Source organism: Oncorhynchus clarkii, chromosome 24 (assembly GCF_045791955.1).
Source record: "Oncorhynchus clarkii lewisi isolate Uvic-CL-2024 chromosome 24, UVic_Ocla_1.0, whole genome shotgun sequence".
Taxonomy (NCBI): domain Eukaryota; kingdom Metazoa; phylum Chordata; class Actinopteri; order Salmoniformes; family Salmonidae; genus Oncorhynchus; species Oncorhynchus clarkii.
In genome coordinates, this window is record NC_092170.1 from 7,786,868 (window position 1) to 7,805,072 (window position 18,205).

An 18,205-nucleotide genomic window follows, 5' to 3' on the forward strand; every position below is an offset into this window, starting at 1 on the left:
CAAGCATTGCAGTATCACATCGCTATTATATGACTGTGTTTCCATGAAAGAGCAGTCAACCATTCGAACGCCTTTTACCTCATCCTTTGCATGGAACAGAAATTCACTTCCGTCTTTCGTTCTGAAACAGAAGGACAGAGAAGTTGAGGGTAACACACAAAATGGTCATCTACACAACATGTCCCCGATTGAAGGCAGAGTACTAACTTAAGTGTAAAGACGTTTTTCTTCTTCTTGTATCCAAGGGTGACGTCGCAGTGGCAGTGGCCGAGGTTGAGCATGGGCTCGTTGTTGTAAGGTGTGGCGGTGTTCTTAGCATCCTTATAGAAGCCTATCTCTCCTTTGTTCAGCACACAGTACAGGTTGACCCAGGATCTGCTGTAGTGGGGGGGGGGGGGGGAAACAGGGAGTGTTCAGCCAAAACCAACCACAGGCTTAATGCCACCTAACCTCACTCACCTGGGGGCGTTCAAGATGACTGGCCGCAGTGGGCCGAGGGAGAACACACTGCTGAACAAACAAATGAACCGCCGACCGTAGCGTGCATAGGTGCATACACGTGGCTTACCTTTGTGGCGAGGTAGGAAGAACAGCCAGCAGCAAGGAGCAACAGGAGAGAGAAAAACACAGAGACTCTGGTTAAATCACAGTATTGGTATTCGTGAACTTTCATCTATCCTCTTAAGACGATTGAGTGAAACACATAAAAAAGCTAGGCTTTACCTTGGCATGTACATAGCATTACATGTACATCGGAAACATTCATCCAATTGGTGAGTGAGCAGTGGGACTCATTTGTGGGATGAGTCTGTTGCGTTGCGTGTCAGCCATGGCCTCCAGGGGGCAGTGCGGCAGCGAGAGGCGGGCGGTTCAGTCTCCGGGGGCCAGAGACCCATGGTAGGCCACCAAGCATGACCGACTGAACGAAACGTCTCTCGGGGAGGAAGCGGAGTGATGTGTGGCCACTGCAGGGACCTGTGCGGGTAGCCTGGCTATGGCTGCATATCGTACTGGCTATGGGCCAGGCCAGAACCAGCACCAGGTTCGACCTAAGGCTCAGCAACAACATCCATCAACCAGACTGCTCTCCGTCAGGGCCAGTGTTGGTTTAGGCACCATGCATGTGGCAAGCAGTGGAATGGCTGGTGGCTATCTCTTGGTTGAACTCTCATTCTGATACACTTCTGATCAGAGGCTAAACAGAGATCTGAAGTTTCAATAAAATGCTAGAAGAGCATATGTTAAAGCAAATGGCTATTTTCAAATAGGATGCTAGAACATATGTCAACCCAGAATTCTATTTTCAATAGGTTACAAGAGCATATGTCAACTCGGGTCGTTAAGCTCCAATAGGAATGTCTGAACATACAGTATGTCAGACCAGTGCTAAAGCTCCAATAGGATGAGCATATGTCGACCGAGACCTAAGGCACCAATCAGATGCTGGAACATATGTTAATGCCAGTGACATGCACCAATTGAACATTTCGTAGGTAAAGTCAGTTGTTTTGTTAGCTTAGCATGCTCATAAGATCATGCCTGTTTGTAATATCAACATACTCCCCCGCTAGGAACCTGGTTGCCCACCTGTTAGAGCTCTTCTTCATGGTCTCGATGTCCAGCTTGCGGAAGAGGAAGCCCTCGTGGTGGGCAGTGTGGCTGGGCGGCTGGAGGACTGAGGGGCTCACGCTCTGGGCCATCCCTGGCTCTGGCGCCGAGCGTGACCGCCGGGTGGTGGCCTCTCCTGCAGAGTGGTCCTTGGGCCTGGGTCTCCGCCGGGGCTTGGGGCGGTCCCGTGCTCGCGGCCGGTCTGGACGTCCGGAAGACTTCTCTGGCACGCCGTTCGGCACTTTAGGGACCTCCCCTCGGGCCTGAGGAGAGAAGAGAGAGGGCAGAGTTCAGACTGTAAATACAACGTGTAGCCGTTAAACACCCTCATTAATAGCATTTATGTATAGATAACTCTATCTGTGTAATAAAGGCGGCAAACCTGGTGAACAGAAGACTCACCGTTGCTGCCTCTCTGTCTTTTAGCTGCTCCACTATGTCAAACAAGGTCTGGCCGCCTGACCTTTTCTCCCTGTAATCAACCAAGATAAAAAGTGATACACCTTTCTGCAAACAGTGTCGTGGAAATTCTAACCAAAAGGAGAGAGACTATAGATTCTTCAAACAACTTTATTATAAGATTTGCAAATCTGGAGAAGTTAGCAATCTCCTCAACAGTGCAGAGTTAAGAGCCCAACGAACAGAGTTGGCTCTCCGCTTTTATAGAAAGTATAACCTCTTTGTCTTTGTGGCAAAGAGCATGTGTGTGAGATCTTGATGGGAACGTAGTGTACAAACACGTGATAACGGCAGTTTTGTTACAATCTAACTGCTGCCGCTCAAGCTAGCTTCTGGTCTCTTCATATCTCCACACAGCTGTGCCCTTGAAAGATACCAAAAGAACAGGATGGACTCAAACTGTGGTCACTCTCATATGGCCCTTTGTCTTCGCCCGCGTGACCAAGTTACACAAAGACAAGAGTGGAAGAACACTAGCTTCTTCTTAAATGAGAGAAATAGACCGTGGACTTTTTTAGTGCATATGCATAACAGAGTTTGTAATTTTCCCACCATAACAGCACTTAACGACTCCAAGGTACAATGTAGTACTCACGTAGAACGTCTGTCTGACTGCTCCTTGGCTGTGTCGTGTTCACTGGACTCTTGTCTCTCCGTCCGGTGGCGATCTTTCCTCCGGCCTTCGTGTCCGTGGCCTTCCTGCTCACTGGACGTCTGCCTCTCCAGCTTCCTCTCTTTGCGCTCGGCCCGTTCCCGCCACACCTCCTGGGGCAGCTCATCCCGCCGTGCCTGAATCATCAGCACCTCACTAGAGTGCTGGCGCTCCAGCCTGGCTTCCCTGTGACTGTCCCTACTGTCCCTACTGTCTCTATCCCTGTCTCTCTGCTGGGGCTCTGACCGGCTGCTCCCCGCCCGGTGGTCTCTGCTGCTGGGCTCACTGTTCAACCTCTCCCTGCCCATCCCCTCCCTCCCCATCTCCTGGAGCACCACCTCGGCCATCACCGGCATCACCGGCGCTGGCTCTATTAACAAAATATCTCTCTCCCTCTCTCTCTGCTCCCTCTCTCTCACCTCCTTCTCTCTCACCTTCTCCAGCCTACAGGCCACCAGCATGGGGGTCACCATGTCGTCCATGTGTTTGATCTTAGGCTGCCGGAGGTACTGTGAGGCTTTCACCTCCACTGCCGTGGCTGCACCAGTCACCAAGCTTGCAGCTATCCCTTTGGCCTCGACCGCGGGGGTGACCAATCCTACGGCCAACCCTCTGGCTTCCGAGGCGGCAGTCCCCAACCCTGCTGCCACCCCTCGGACCTCCATGGCAGTTGTGGTCCCTAAATTTGTTGCTACCCCTCTGGCCTCCATGGCGGTTGTTCCCAGGCCAGCTGCCACCCCCACTACACCTCCAACCACTCCCCCCATCACGGGCATGGCCCAGGCCTCCAGGCTGTTGCGGTAGCCACTGGAGCCGTTCATGATGGGGGTGTAGTTGGCCACGGTGGATCCCAAGCGGCGGGCCACGGAGGAGGGCAAGGGTTCCTGGGAGGGCCTTTCAGCTCTGTGCTCGGCCTGCTCGTAAATGATCCGTCTCATCAGGGGGGAGCCCTGGCTCCGGGCAGGGGACGTCTCCTGGGGGTCCAGGAACACCTTTCGACCCAGCAGGGGGGTGGGAGGGAGCTTACTCTGCTCCGCTTTCATCTTCTCCACCTGGAACCAAATCGAGGTTAACTAAACATCAGCACTTCATAGTAGAATCTCCTCCACAACAAAATTAAGCATACCGTAAACATGAAGCCAATTGACAAGTCACTTCAAACAAGCTGTGCTCTACAACCTCTTGTAAGCAACCAGGATAAAGACGGCATCAGCTAAGGGGAGTGTTAGTAGGCTAGGGATAGTGACGGACCGTGGTGAGGCGTCGTAGTGAGCTGAAGCGCTCCTCCCACGTGGCGGCGGCCTTGCGGAAGGCCTCGTGGCGGCGGATGAGCTGCTCCACCTCGTCCACACTGGCACCCAGCTCCTTGCTATTGATGAAGGGCTCCTGGGCCGTGAGCCAGGCCTCGGCCACCACCGCTTCCTGGGCAAACTGGTGCACCTCCAGCACTGAGGCAGATGAGAAAGAGGAACTCGGTGTCTGAGAATTGGAATCACATCCCTCACACTGTTGCTCAGTTGTAGCTTACTGTGGTTCCAAATTTTGGAATGGCTTGGGATAATATCAAACAGAGACTTGAGGTGCCAGGTACTAGAGTAAGTTACATTCAGGTAAAATCAGGGGGGACTCACTGTGCTGCAGGACCTCCCAGTGTTTGTCCCATTTCTCAGACAGCTCGTACTGCTTGGCCACCACCTTATCCAGCTTCTCCTTGATCTAAAAATACATTTCCATTGAGCTTCATCCAAACTAGTGACTGTAAATGTAATCTAAACTACAGTACCATCCTCTATGTTCTATGGCAGAACCCTGTCAACAGTGCTGTTACCTCCTCAGCAGCAGGGTTGCGTGCGGCCAGCAGCATCTTGCCCATCTCGATGCACTGCAGCACACTCTTACTGCGCGTCTCCACCTCGCTCTTCAAGCTCTGGTGGTAGTTCATCAGTACCTCCACTGAGGACACATCCCTGAAAGGACCAGAGAGTCCAGAGCCCGTTATATCGCTGTGGGGAATGCTGACAGTGAGGGAGAAGAGCACAGGGTTACACACCCCGGAAGACAAGGGCCAGGTCAGCCTCATATACACCACCAGGAAGCCATTTTGAAAATAACACTGTTAATTGCTATATTAAAACATGCTTACAGTGCATTGCTTGAAATGTGTTCATTATAATTGTTGCTCTCTGTGCAGCTCTCCATATTTGGCATTTTCGTAACGTAAATAAATTCCCTTATTTACTTTTATTACGATAATGCCACAAAATCAAAACAGGCCCCTGAACATGCAGATCAATCACATCTGATAGATGGACAGGTGGATGAGATGGAGCAGTATGAGATACAAACTGTAAATATAGATAAGGCTGTACACACTTTATTTAATGTTTAACGGACGCCCCCTTCACATTTAAAAAATACAATCTTCCAGGAAAGAGATACACAACTTCCTTTTGGATTATAGCTGAACTATACGTCTTTCAGCCTATCCTAGGTCGCTAGGTGTTGAACTAACATTGCTGGGCCTATAGTATTTCAACAAAAAAGGTTCACTTTTTTTCTCTTGCTCACCTCACTTTCATAAAATGTGTATGGCCTAAACCATAAAAATACAATTGTAACCATGTCCACTCATATACCTTGGATTGTCCCCTGTTCCGATCTGAGAGATGATGCTGTCCATCCACATGATCTGGTCTCGCACCACCCCGAAGAACCGCAGCTTGTCTGTTGCCGTGGTGATCTGCACTCGGCACTCCTCACAGGACGTCAAGAGCTCCTTCCAGCAATGCATCACTTCCTGTTCCCGGCCGGCAATCGCCTCAGCCTTCTGCCCGGCGTAGATGGTCCGGAGCTGACCCGCACTCTCCTGGAGCTGCCTCACCTGGACACAGATAGACAGGGACGGGTGATAAATGACATAGGAATAACTAAAAGTACTGTGGAAAAGTACTTACTGAACAAGTATGAGAGAAACTTCACGTGAAGTATTACCACATTGACCTCCTGTATTGTTCTGTCTTCCTTTTTAGTCTCATGTGCTAATAAAATAAAGTGATAGTGGGGGGGGGGGCTCACCTGAGTGACGAGCAGCTGGATGTCGTGCTCGAAGCTGTGCATGAGCCTCTGCAGGGTGCTGGTGTTGGCAGTGCCACCCTGGCGCGCCCGCACCTCGGGCAGCCTCCGCTGCTTATCATCGATTTGGGCCAAGATCTGCAACACAAGGAGATAACAGACAATCAGAGACACATCAAAACACGACACAGACCTATATCCCGTAGCTCTTCTTATGGTTCAAACGCTACCTCGCGGCAGTCGGTGAAGAACTTGTGGAGCTGGTGCGAGGCGGCCAGCATCTGTGCCCGGGTCTCCATGAGCTCCAGGAGGTCGGCCCAGGCCTCGTTCACGCCGTCCTTCCACTCGGCGATGGTGGCGGCCTCGGCGTGGCCGTAGTCGATCAGCTCATCCACCATCTGGTTAACCGCCGTCACACGCTCCTGACCCAGACTGCCCGTCTCCGACGCAAACTCTGTGAACTTCTCCTGCAGGATCTGAAGGGAGGAGAGAGGAGGAGGAGAGGGATGAAGGAACGATCAATATCTAGTTAGCCAAGCTAAGCACTGTTGCTAAAGCAGTAATAGGCTACTTATCAAAACAAATTGCGTTGAAATACATACTACTTCCTTACTAAGCAATAATACAGTGTACTGCATGCCCTTCTTTGAGCCATACATGTAGACATATTAACCCTCTTCTCAACAGGTTTTAGACAAACACTATATGCCATTTAGCGGACGTTTTTATCCAAAGCGACTTATCAGTCATGATCAAATACATTTATGTTTGGGTGGGCCCAGGAATCAAACCCACTATCCTGGCATTGCAAGTGCCATGCTCTACCAACTGAGCTACAGAGGACCACCAGCCCTATCATATTGTTGAAGCCTTTGTCCATTCAGGCTCTGAGAGTGGTCCCACTGACCGTGACGTGTTCAAAGTCCTGTCCCAGTTCTGGCGAGCTGGCCACCACCTCCCTCTCAGCGATCCACTGCTCCAGCTCATCCACCTCATGGTTGAGCTGGTAGAGCCAGTACTGCTGCTCCAGACGAGACTTCCTCTCCTCCACCAGGTCCTTCAGAGACACGTACAGCCGGTCCATCTGAGACTGACACTTACTGATCTGCTCACTGAGACACACGCACACACACGGACAGACACATACACACACGCAGGCAGGTAGGCACGCAGACACACACACACACCAGAGACAGGGTTTGAGACACGTAGTAAACACAGGGTGTAATTGCGGGGGAATGTGTGGGAGTGAAACACATTTAGACATGAAAAACCACGAGCTGGTTTTACGGTGTTGAGTTCGCAGGAGGAGTAAATGTGAGGAGAAGACTTACAAAGCAAACGGAACAACATGAGACAACCATGGGCAACCCCTAAAAACATCCATACCCTACTAGTGCAGAGACGCCGGCGTCGGCTAACAGCTAAGATGATAGAGCCGTTAGCGTTAGCTCTGACACCAGAGACAGAGTAGCATTACGGACCCAGTGCTGACCCTGCTGTCACCATGACTCACCATGCTGCCATAAACAGAGCAACAGAAGTCCATGACAGGCAAACTTTACTGGACTACCTTCTCTACAGGGGTTATGTCGTTCAAGCCATTTACTACCGGGTTACTCCTCAGCACCCAGAAGACAAAGACTGGAGAGGCCCTTGATCTTCTTCAATCAAGTCACAAACTGAGATCCTTGGTTTTCATATAGGGGATTTCCTTTGAGCTGTTAAGGCAGTATATTAAATGGGTATTTCATGGCACACTCCTTTTAGAGCTGCTATAACCAACTTTTGATCCCACGAAAGCCTTGGTAATAGCATGGTGACAGGTTTGTGGGGCACCAACACTGACCTGTCTGGATGTCCCATCTCCAGTAGCTGTCTGCACTGCTGGGAGAGAAGGCCTATCGTCTCAGCGTAGTCCTCTATCGTCTGCTCCAGTACCAGGTGCTTCTTCAGTAGCTGCAGGGTGCTGGGCTCATCCTGAGAGGGTGGCCACAACACACTTACAGTCCATTCTCACAAACCTTGGCATGCTAACGATTCAAGTGCCTGCAATGTTCATCACAGGACGTTGGTGGCACCTTAATTGGGGAGGACGGGCTCGTGGTAACGGCTGGAGCGGAATCAGTGGAATGGTATCAAACACGTGGTTTCCATGGTTTCCATGTGTTTGATGCCATTCCATTTACTCTGTTCCGGCCATCATTATGAGCCGTCCTCCCCTCAGCAGCCTCCACTTGTGTTCAAATACAGTTGCTGATATCTGGAGGGACACAATCACATTGCATTACACCTATGCAGATACAACCTTTTCCTCTTCCAAAAAACCAATCATCTCGTACTTCAAAATGGTAACTGGGCAGATTAAGTACATCAGCGCCTGGTGATTGGCTCCTAGCCTCCTACCTTGCCCTTTTCCTCGTTCATCATGTGCAGCTCCTGTTCGCTGAGCCAGGCCTCCACCTCGGCCGTGTCAAAGTAGTACTGCTGGGCCTGGTACATGGCATCCAGCACCAGCTGTCTTCTCTCTGTCTCGGCCCACAGCAGACCCCACAGCCCGCTGAGCTGCTCCAGGCCCGCCCGCACACAGTCAGCCTCGGGGCTGCGGATGGAGGCGATGACATTAGCTCGTTCCAGGACGTCCTCCACCCTCGCCCGATGGCCCTGCAGCTCCCTCTGCAGAGTCTGGGGGATGGGACGGGACAGAAAGACGATGTCCAGTTAGATATGTTACAGTATGATAGGCATGTACTGTAACGGTGTGATTAGCCTCAGCTAGCTGTCACTCACCTGGTTCTTCTTCATGAGCTGCTGCACAGCCTGGAGACTGGAGCCGTGCTCCTGAGACGTGGCGGCAGGCAGCCGCTCCTGCACCCACAGCTGCAAACACATCACAAGTGAAACTAGCAAAGGAGCACTTGCGAACACTGGTAACTTTGATGGTTATCACCAGCATGGCACTGCATCAGTTTAGTGTTACATAACATCTTTTATCAAGATAACGCCTTTCACAAACAAGAAAGGGGGTTAGTCACCAACTTAAGCAACACTTTTACCCGATGACACTTGTAAGTCACATGTCTCTAAGTGTCTGTAAGTGTGCGTGGTGTGTGTGTGGGTATAATCGGAGGAGGATCAGGACGGCCACTCACTATCTCGTCCTCCAGGTCCCGGCCCACTTGGTGAACCTCCTTGGAGGCCAGAAGGATGCGCCGTCGCTCCTTGAGCGGCTCGATAAGGCGGACGATGCGCGTCTCCACGGCGGCCTGGCGCTCACCGACCGTCTCCATGACCTGGCCCTGCTGGGGGATGGAGGCCGCCGCCACCTGCAGCTCCCCCACCTCCTTATACCACTCCTCCATCTGACACTCCATCGTCTGGAGAGAGGGAGCGAGGGAATGGACAGGGAGTGAGAGAGGAGATAGAATGGAAGCAAAGGGGGATGGAATTGAAGCGTTTGAGGAGGGGTGAGTGAAGGGAGGAGGGAGAGAGGGAGGACAGAGAGGTTAGGAACTAAAGAGAGGGAGGAAGTCCACGGGACAGCGAGAGGCCTGGTGAGTATGGAGAGCATACATCGGTCCCTGTATCAATCACCTCTCACCAAAATATCCTGGTAACATCCAACTCGGGAGTCGGCCACCTAGGAAATCCATGGCTTTCCTAGGTGTACATGATAAGTCTGTCAGTCTGTCATAACAATGTATGAGAAGTGTTTGGATGATAGCTGTTAGATCTACCGCAATTGACTACAAAGCAATTACTCCTCCAGAGTGGCCATATAGCTGTTAGGTAATTCAGAGGGGAATGGTGATTCTCACTAAGGCGGTGACACTCATTTTGGGACAGAAACATCAGGTTAAGATCACCAGGGAGGTGGAGTTGTGTCAATAACTAATTTGAAAAGTGGGCCAGATGCAAAGAGCTGCTGTATGAGTGCCATGGTAAAGTGAATTAGAGTAGGAGGCAGAATGAGGGCCGATCAATCTCATACGAATTCACATGACGATTTGACTTCTTAGGAATTGGGAGGAAAAGAGCCTTCGGGACGGCTGCCTCGGTACCTTCTATCTGGTTAAATGAATCCCTTGACATTCTCAGAGACACATATCAGAGACTAGCACGGGAATACGCACGCTCTCGATTGGCTTATACACAAAATGTTACCCCAACACGTATGCATTGAATCACCACTTTAGAGAAATAAAATAAAACATGGGAATTGAACATTATTTCTGACTTTGACTGAAATGGTCCTTGAATTGACAGACAGGACAATTTCGCACAGTCGAGTGGAGATTTGTGAAGCGAAAGGTTAGAGTTTCAAGGATGAGACAGTGATTCTGCTCACACCATAGATCACAGAAGGAGCAGCAGGACAGGATGAGGTAGTGGATGGAGGGAAGTGGAAAGAAAGATCAAAACAATATCAAAACTATAGTACGAAAGGGATAAAGAAAGAAATGAGGAGAGAAAGAAGGAAAAGACAGGTAGGTTAAAGAAAGGAAAGGAAAGGAAATGAAAGGAAAGGAAGAAAGGAAAGAAGAGTACCCATGAGAGAAATGAACTGAAGTGAAAAGGGTACTGTACCCCTGGATGGAGGTTGGGTGATGGAGCGTACTGTACACAAAGCACAATGGCAGGCTGAAATGGAACTGTAAAGCAGCCCTTAGCGGCAGCATGCTGTTGGAGAGGAGAATGAGAGACGCATGATGAAATGATAAGCTGTGGGATGGGATCCAGTAGTAGTGACAGAACAGGGGTAGAGCATCCTGGACAGGAAAAAACATGAACCTCTTCCTACTGTATCGGTTGTTGGCTAGCATCAACATTAGTGTTTGTTAACATGTAGCATAGGCTACATTTGGTCTAAAAGTAATTGTCCAGTGAAAATCTCACTTTTAACAGTTCATATTCTGTTAACTCATACCCAGATAATGTTTTTGACTCATCCTATACTCATATAAGAATAAAATAACGTTTCTAAAACACCTTCTTTTTTTTTAAACACCTCAAACTTGTATCCCAAACAGACCGTTTATAAAATGCTTGCTATTTCCTGAGGAGGATGAGCTGGCCAATCAGTGGTCTACTAGCATGAATATTTTTTAGGACCGGTATACGCCCCTCACCCTTCTGTTGTTGGGGTACACCCACACTATTCCAACACAGAAAAGCTGCTTTTTAACATACACAATTATTTAACTCATATTGTAATTAATTATAGGTTATATTTCATAGAAGTCTGGAAACACTGGACAGTTACTTTAACCCCGTATGTATTGTAGAGCCATGCTTTGGGTGGAATGGTCTGACTCTCCAATGACAGCACATTGGGAGTGCAGGCCAAGCTTACTGGTGACGCGTTGAGTGCCAATTGCTCTTGTTAAACAAAAGCCTATGGCAGCCTGGCTCATTTAAGGCACGTAAATGAAGAGAAAACAGCAAGGTATTCAGAGAAAATGGATGATAAAGGATTAGTAATTCACACAGAACAACCCTAGGTTTTTATATATAGAGATACACTGCGATATTCAACAGCTTAAACCTAACTAAGATACCATAGCAACACCACACCCAACGATATTTCCCAACTATTCTAAACTGATCACAAAAAACAAAAACTGTAACAGTAGTTGGATCATATACTGAAGTGGAAGAGACCTGGAGCTTCTTGAGCTGCTTGTTGACGCTGGTCAGGTCCTGACCCTGGTCCACGTAGCACAGTTGTCCCTCCAGCTGGTGCAGCCGATGGTCCAGGCTGACGTAGCTCTGCACCAGCAGGTCGGCCCGGTTGGCTTCAAACAGCTGGCGGGCCTTGGCCTGGGTGGTGCTCTCCAGGTCCTGCCAACACTCCCGGATCTCCCCCAGCTTCCGCCGTACCACCGGGCTCAGCTCGGGCTTCTCCTGGATCAACTGCTGGCCCTCCTGGAGGATGGAGAGGGAGGGTAGTGGGGGGTGGAGAGGGCAGGTGTAGGATAGGAAGAAGACGTTGAGAGAGAGAAGTAGAATGGGGGGTGGAAGGTTAGGGTAAGGGAGAGGGAACATGAGGAGGGGAGCATGAGGAGGGGAGCAGAGAGATAAAGGGAGACATTGATGAGTGGAAATTATAATAACTTGAAAATAAAGTCATATTTATATCACTTATGGAACATGGGGTCATAAACAATCTACTGCCACAAACATTGGATTTTTTCCATTGAAATCATTCTGTAAATAGTTCATAGCCAGCAGCAATTTGTGATTACCACGTTGGCAGTTCACCATATCGGAACATACATTTAAGCACTTTGTGACACGTGCTGATGTAAATTTGATTGATATGGCGTTGGCTATGGTTTCCCTATATCCTTAATCTGGCAGGTAAATAAAATGGATTCTAAGCAACCACATTAAATGCCAAAGAAAATGTTCTATTTGTCTACCATTGTTAGCTTGTAAGCATGAGCTGTAATTCAGTGGTACACCTTTAAGAGGCCTGAGTGCTATAGCCTGTGCTCCAGATCAGCTGCTCCTGACTCTGGCCCATCAGTGCACATCAAATTGGGTTAAAGGGCTGGCTCGGCCCTGGCAGCCCAGAAAACCACTTCAACTTTAGAGGTCAGGGCTCACAGATAAAAATGCGCTTCTCTTATCATCATTTTACATCCTGATAGAATAATCTGGTACGGATCTCTCCTTTGTCTGTCTTCATCGGTTTGGTTTGGAGGATTTCAGGTTTGACTCATCTCTTGTTGATTTCATTCATTTCACTCTCAGGTGTTTTCAGAATAGATACAGATTATTTCCAGTAAGCCCAACGTAATCGCATAACAACCGCAACCCCAGAGACTCAGCCAGCGAATGAGAGGAGAGCACACTGAGTTGCTGCCTGCCATGACACACCATCACAGACTCAGAGAGGGGAGAGGCAGACAGACATACACTTGCTCCCTTTCTCTGCAGCACTCTGCCACCCCCCACGCTCTCTCTCTCTTTCTCTCTCTCTCCCAACATATGTGCTTTATTCCTTCCTCTATCTTCTCATCCCTCCACCTCTCTCCAGCTCTGTCCTGTGCGCCTGAGTGCACACAAGTGTTCCCGAGCACTGGGGGTTGTAAACTACGCAATCATAATCACCGCCAGGGAGACACATCAGCCAATGACGACCGAAGAGGAGATTTAACCTACCCATGATCACACCCCCCCCCCCCCCCCCCCACACACACACACACACACACACACAGTAATTCATTCTCTGTCACCGTTTCCCCAAGGCACCATAAAGAGTCTATAGGACCGGTCGGGAAAAAAACTAATCTATTTGCATTTTAAACCCCTTTAATGTAATTCACTGATTGGAGATAAGTGTGCATTTCATGGGGAATGATTGAAACGCTAGTTAGTTAATTCACTTTGTGCTCAGTTAAAAACATCAGCGTCTCGTTCCTCTGAAGCACATAACGGTTTCTGCTCAAGGCTCAGAACAAGAATGCATTGAAATATCTCTATTGCATTATTCCAGTTGGGAGGACATTTGCTGGGCTACTGTGCTTAACGGCCGCACCATCAGTGGAGCATCCTCTTCCCTCTGATCCCTCTCGGTCGGCCTTCTCATGATCTGCCCACACAAAGGATGTCCTCATTTGGAGACCACACCACAGCTGCACTCCCAACAGTGCCAAAATAGCTCCGGATGCATATGTTGCTTTTTTGATCTCCAGATGAGTGGGGCAGCATGGGTACTCTACCCACCTCGTAGATGTTGGCAGTATAATGTTGAAAACAAGTTGCTTGTAACCAAAGGACAGGGGAAAAGGAGAATTACTATAATGACCACAGAAAAATAACAGATGGCAACGGGGAAAAAAAAGAATCATCACTACGAGATCACGTACGCAATACCAATCTGTTATTGAATGTCAATTACATAAAGTGTGGCCATCGCGTTTGGCTGGTTGTGTCCATGTGTCAATATTACTCCATGTGTGAAGGCCTGGAGGCATACATCTGCCTGGGAGGACCAGACACAGTCACGTGATTCGGCTGGGGGGGGGGGGGCAATGGCCAGCAGGCACCAAGAGGAGCCAACATGTATCAACGAGTGTTTTGAAGGAAATGTCAAGCTTTGTGAAGACTGTCCTACGTTCTTCGTCACTTGATCTAAAGCCATGCCTTATAATGAAGCCAGACATTGTCTATGAAACTGATTCTGAGAAGCACATTTATTCATGGGATATTTGTGTGTGGATAGTGATGTCCTTTTGATGGTTGATCACCTGGGGAAGTAAAGAAACATGTTAGAGATTGTTGTCGCGCGCCGTCAATCGGTTGAGCGTGCAAACCTGGCTTTGAGCGTCGCCCAGGCCAGTATATAACTCTTTGGGCTCTATATCCGGGTGGCGTTAAGGGTGTCGCTAGTGTCAAACGCACGCTCTTTGGGCTCTACATCCGGCTGGCGTTAAGGGTGTTGCTAGTGTCAAACGCTCTTTGGCAATATCGACTTGTAAAAGCCTGCGCTCTTCTATTTTCCAACCCTGGTGGCAGAGTTGGTCATTTACCTGTCTTATATCAGCTTGCGCTGAGGTGGGAGGGGTGGAAATATTTGAGCCGTGACCCTAAAAACGTGCGCCAATGTGCCAATATTTTGCAGCGCTCCTGGTGATACTTAAGACTCACCGAAAGCTGGTCTTAGCAGTACCGCAATTGGTTTTCACATCGATTTTGCCAGCGGAGGCGCACAGTAGCGTAATCAGTAGCCTATAACCGGTGTATTATGAAAATATCAAGAGCAGCAAAACAGTCAGGCATCCTTCTGCCTAAGAGCCCTTAGGCCTACTGTACGTGTGCACATATTGCCTTGTGCTCACGGAACGAGAGATGCGGTTCATGATATGATCACCTTCCATAGGTTAACGGTGAGAGCGTCCACGGCTCAAATGCAATTTTGTCTGCTATTTCTGGAGATGTGCAAATATGATCTGCAAGATGGTTCCAGGATGTTTAGAAAACGTGACATTTGCGAGTGGTATAACGGTGTGTGGACATTCCCCCTTTCTCTTTATACTGTATTGGATTTCTATCCAGCTCCTGTGAAAAGTTTGGGTGTCCGTAAAACCCTCCATAGTCCTTAGACTATGCCACCCCCCAATACTTGTCCGTATTATACAACCGCGGGGAGAAATGATAGTGACTGTAAGTATATTTAGAGATAGCCTATTTAAAATAAGTTGTTTCGTTTAATTATAATTGTGATTAGAATTATACACTGTCTTTTTAGGCCTAGTCAATTTAATCTTACTTACTGACTACGTTTGGCATGTCAATGCCCAGACTGCAATTTACAGTAGGCCTAGCCCCAATATCAGTGCAAATACCATGGCCTATTAAAAACAAAAACAAATATGTTTCATGTGAGAAGTAGGCATTGGTCTGAAGCCGAAAAATAAATGAAATTCACATGAGCACCACGATGAGTATTTCACCCATACTCTAACAACGTTTTCCAGCACACAGCTTTGACCTACCACAGAAGCTATAGTGCATTCAGAAAGTATTCATACCGTTTGACCTAGTCCACATTTTGTTGTGTTGCAGCCAGAACTCAAAACTGATTCATTTTAGTATTTTTGGGTGGAATTTCTTTGCAAATGTATTGAAAATAAAATACAGAAATATCTAAATTACAGTGCATTCGGAAAGTATTCAGGCCCCTTGACTTTTTCCACATTTTGTTACAGGCTTATTCAAAAATGTATTAAAGTGTTTTTTTCCCTCATCATTCTACACATAATACCCCATAATGACAAACCAAATACAGGTTTTTAGACATTTTTGTAAATGTATAAAAAAACAACAACTGAAATATCACATTTATATATAAGTATTCAGACCCTTTACTCAGTACTTTGTTGAAGCACCTTTGGCAGCAATTACAGCCTGGAGTCTTCTTGGGTATGACGCTACAAGCTTGACACACCTCATTTGGAGAGTTTCTCCCATTCTTCTCTGCAGATCCTCTTAAGCTCTGTCAGGTTGGATAGGGAGCGTCGCTGAACAGCTATTTTGAGGTCTCACCAGAGATGTTCTATCGGGTTCAAGTTTGGAATCTGGCTGGGCTACTCAAGGACATTCAGAGACTTGTCCCGAAACCATTCCTGCATTGTCTTGGCAGTGTGCTTAGGGTCATTGTCCTGTTGAAAGGTGAACCTTCGCCCCAGTCTGAGGACTTGAGCGCTCCGGAGCAGGTTTTCATCAAGGATTTCTCTTTACTTTTCTCCATTCATCTTTCCCTTGATTCTGACTAGTCTCCCAGTCCCTGCAGCTGAAAAACATCCCCACAGCATGATGCTTCACCGTAGGGATGGTGCCAGGTTTCATCCAGACCTGACGCTTTGCATTCAGCCCAAAGAGTTCAATCTTGGTTTCATCAGACCAGAGTATCTTGTTTCTCATGCCTCATGTGCATTTTACTGAGGAGTGGCTTCCGTCTGGCCACTCTACCATAAAGGCCTGATTGGTGGAGTGCTGCAGAGATGGTTGTCCTTCTGGACAGCTCTCCCATCTCCACAGAGGAACTCTGTCAGAGTGACAATCGGGTTCTTGGTGACCTCTCTGACCAAGGCCCTTCTCCCCTGATTTCTCAATTTGGCCGAGCGGCCAGCTCTAGGAAGAGTCTTGGTGGTTCCAAACTTCTCCATTTAAGAATGATGTAAGCCACTGTGTTCTTGGGGACTTTCAATGTTGCAGAATTTTTTAGGTTATTGTCCTGTTGAAAGGTGAATTTGTCTCCCAGTGTCTGATGGAAAACAGACTGAACAAGGTTTACCTCTAGGATTTTACCTGTGCTTAGCTCTATTCCGTTTATTTTTATCCTAAAAAACACCCTAGTCCTTGCCGATGACAAGAATACCCATAACACGATGCAGCCACCACCATACTTGAAAATATGAAGAGTGGTACTCAGTGATGGATTGTGTTGGATTTGTCTCAAACATAACACTTTGCATTCAGAACGTAAAGTTAATTCCTTTTGGCAGTTGTACTTTTTTTTATTGCAAACATGTTTTGGAATATGCATGTTTTGGAATATTCCTTCCTCTTCGGCAACTGAGTTAGGAAGGCTGTATCTTTATAGTGATTGGGTGTATAATTGATACACCATCAAAAGTATAATTAATAACTTCACCATGCTCAAAGGGATATTCCGGTGCCCCCACACATTGACTCTATACCGGTACCCCCTGTATATAGCCTCAATACTGTTATTTTACTCCTGTTCTTTAATGATTTGTTATTTTATTTTTTACTTAACACTTATTTTTCTTAAAACTGCACTGTTGGTTAAAGTCTTGTAAGTAAGCATTTCACTGTTGTATTCAGCGCATGTGACAAATAACATTTGATATTCAATGCCTGCTTCTTTCTACCCAATCCATCCAATAGGTGCCTTCCTTTCCTAGGCAGTGGAAAACCTTCCTTGTCTTTGTGGTTGAATCTCTGTTTGAAATTCATTGCTTCACTGAGGGACCTTACAGATAATTGTACAGTATGTGTGAGGTAAAGAAGTGAGGTAGTCATTTAAGAATCATGTTAAAACATGATTATTGACAGCATAGAGTCCATGCAACTTAGTATGACTTGTTAGGCACATTTTTACTCCTTATTAGGCTTGTAATAACAAAGGGGTTGAACACTTATCGACCCAAGACATTTCAGCTTTTCATTTTTAATTCATGTTTAAAAATGTCTAAAAACATACTTCCACTTTGACATTATGGGGTATTGTGTCTAGAGCCAGTGACACCAAATTTCTATTTCATCCATTTTAAATTCAGGCTGTAACGCAACAAAATGTGGAAAAAGTCAAGGGGTGAGAATACTTTCTGAATGCACTGGTCTATTGTACTTCCAGCAATGTGCAGGCAGGTTGTTCCAACCTACTCAAGCAGCCTAATTCATAATCCTGATTGTTTTTGTTAATTCACTCAGTACAGTGTGAATGTTTATTTATCTTGCTTGTAAAAAAAATAATAATAAAAAAAAACCAGTCTATAACAGTTCCATTTAATCACATAGCTAACTAAGTTAGCAAGCATGGCATTTTCTTTTGACTGTGCACAGGTCGCGCCTACCACTGGTTCAACTTCACAAGCCTACATAATACACTTGGCTTTCCCGTAATATTGTAGCACAGTATCCTGTATTAACAAAAGCAAAAATGTAGCCAATATATTGTGAAGAATCGGTGCCACAGCGTTTCAACAATGTTCCACAAACCGTTATGAGGACACTGTGATAGCTGGGTATTAGCAATGTTCCACAAACCGTTATGAGGACACTGTGATAGCTGGGTATTAGCAATGTTCCACAAACCGTTATGAGGACACTGTGATAGCTGGGTATTAGCAATGTCCTGACAGTGTTGGAACATGGAAC

General features: G+C 47.4%; 1 protein-coding gene across 1 annotated transcript in view; it reads right to left on the bottom strand.

The window, feature by feature from the left end:
* The window catches only part of LOC139382470 (spectrin beta chain, non-erythrocytic 4-like), a 68,161-nt gene that overhangs the window by 1,412 nt on the left and 48,544 nt on the right, over window positions 1–18,205 (bottom strand). The window contains exons 20-37 of the mRNA XM_071126537.1: window positions 11,453–11,716; window positions 8,944–9,168; window positions 8,582–8,671; window positions 8,198–8,476; window positions 7,641–7,771; window positions 6,699–6,903; window positions 6,022–6,267; window positions 5,795–5,929; window positions 5,356–5,600; window positions 4,548–4,686; window positions 4,351–4,435; window positions 3,971–4,167; window positions 2,931–3,771; window positions 2,663–2,900; window positions 2,011–2,071; window positions 1,588–1,871; window positions 208–378; window positions 79–121 (exon numbers count right to left, since the gene is read on the bottom strand). Coding sequence (XP_070982638.1) covers window positions 79–121; window positions 208–378; window positions 1,588–1,871; window positions 2,011–2,071; window positions 2,663–2,900; window positions 2,931–3,771; window positions 3,971–4,167; window positions 4,351–4,435; window positions 4,548–4,686; window positions 5,356–5,600; window positions 5,795–5,929; window positions 6,022–6,267; window positions 6,699–6,903; window positions 7,641–7,771; window positions 8,198–8,476; window positions 8,582–8,671; window positions 8,944–9,168; window positions 11,453–11,716 — 3,879 coding nt within the window. The remainder of the gene's footprint in view (window positions 1–78; window positions 122–207; window positions 379–1,587; window positions 1,872–2,010; window positions 2,072–2,662; window positions 2,901–2,930; window positions 3,772–3,970; window positions 4,168–4,350; window positions 4,436–4,547; window positions 4,687–5,355; window positions 5,601–5,794; window positions 5,930–6,021; window positions 6,268–6,698; window positions 6,904–7,640; window positions 7,772–8,197; window positions 8,477–8,581; window positions 8,672–8,943; window positions 9,169–11,452; window positions 11,717–18,205) is intronic.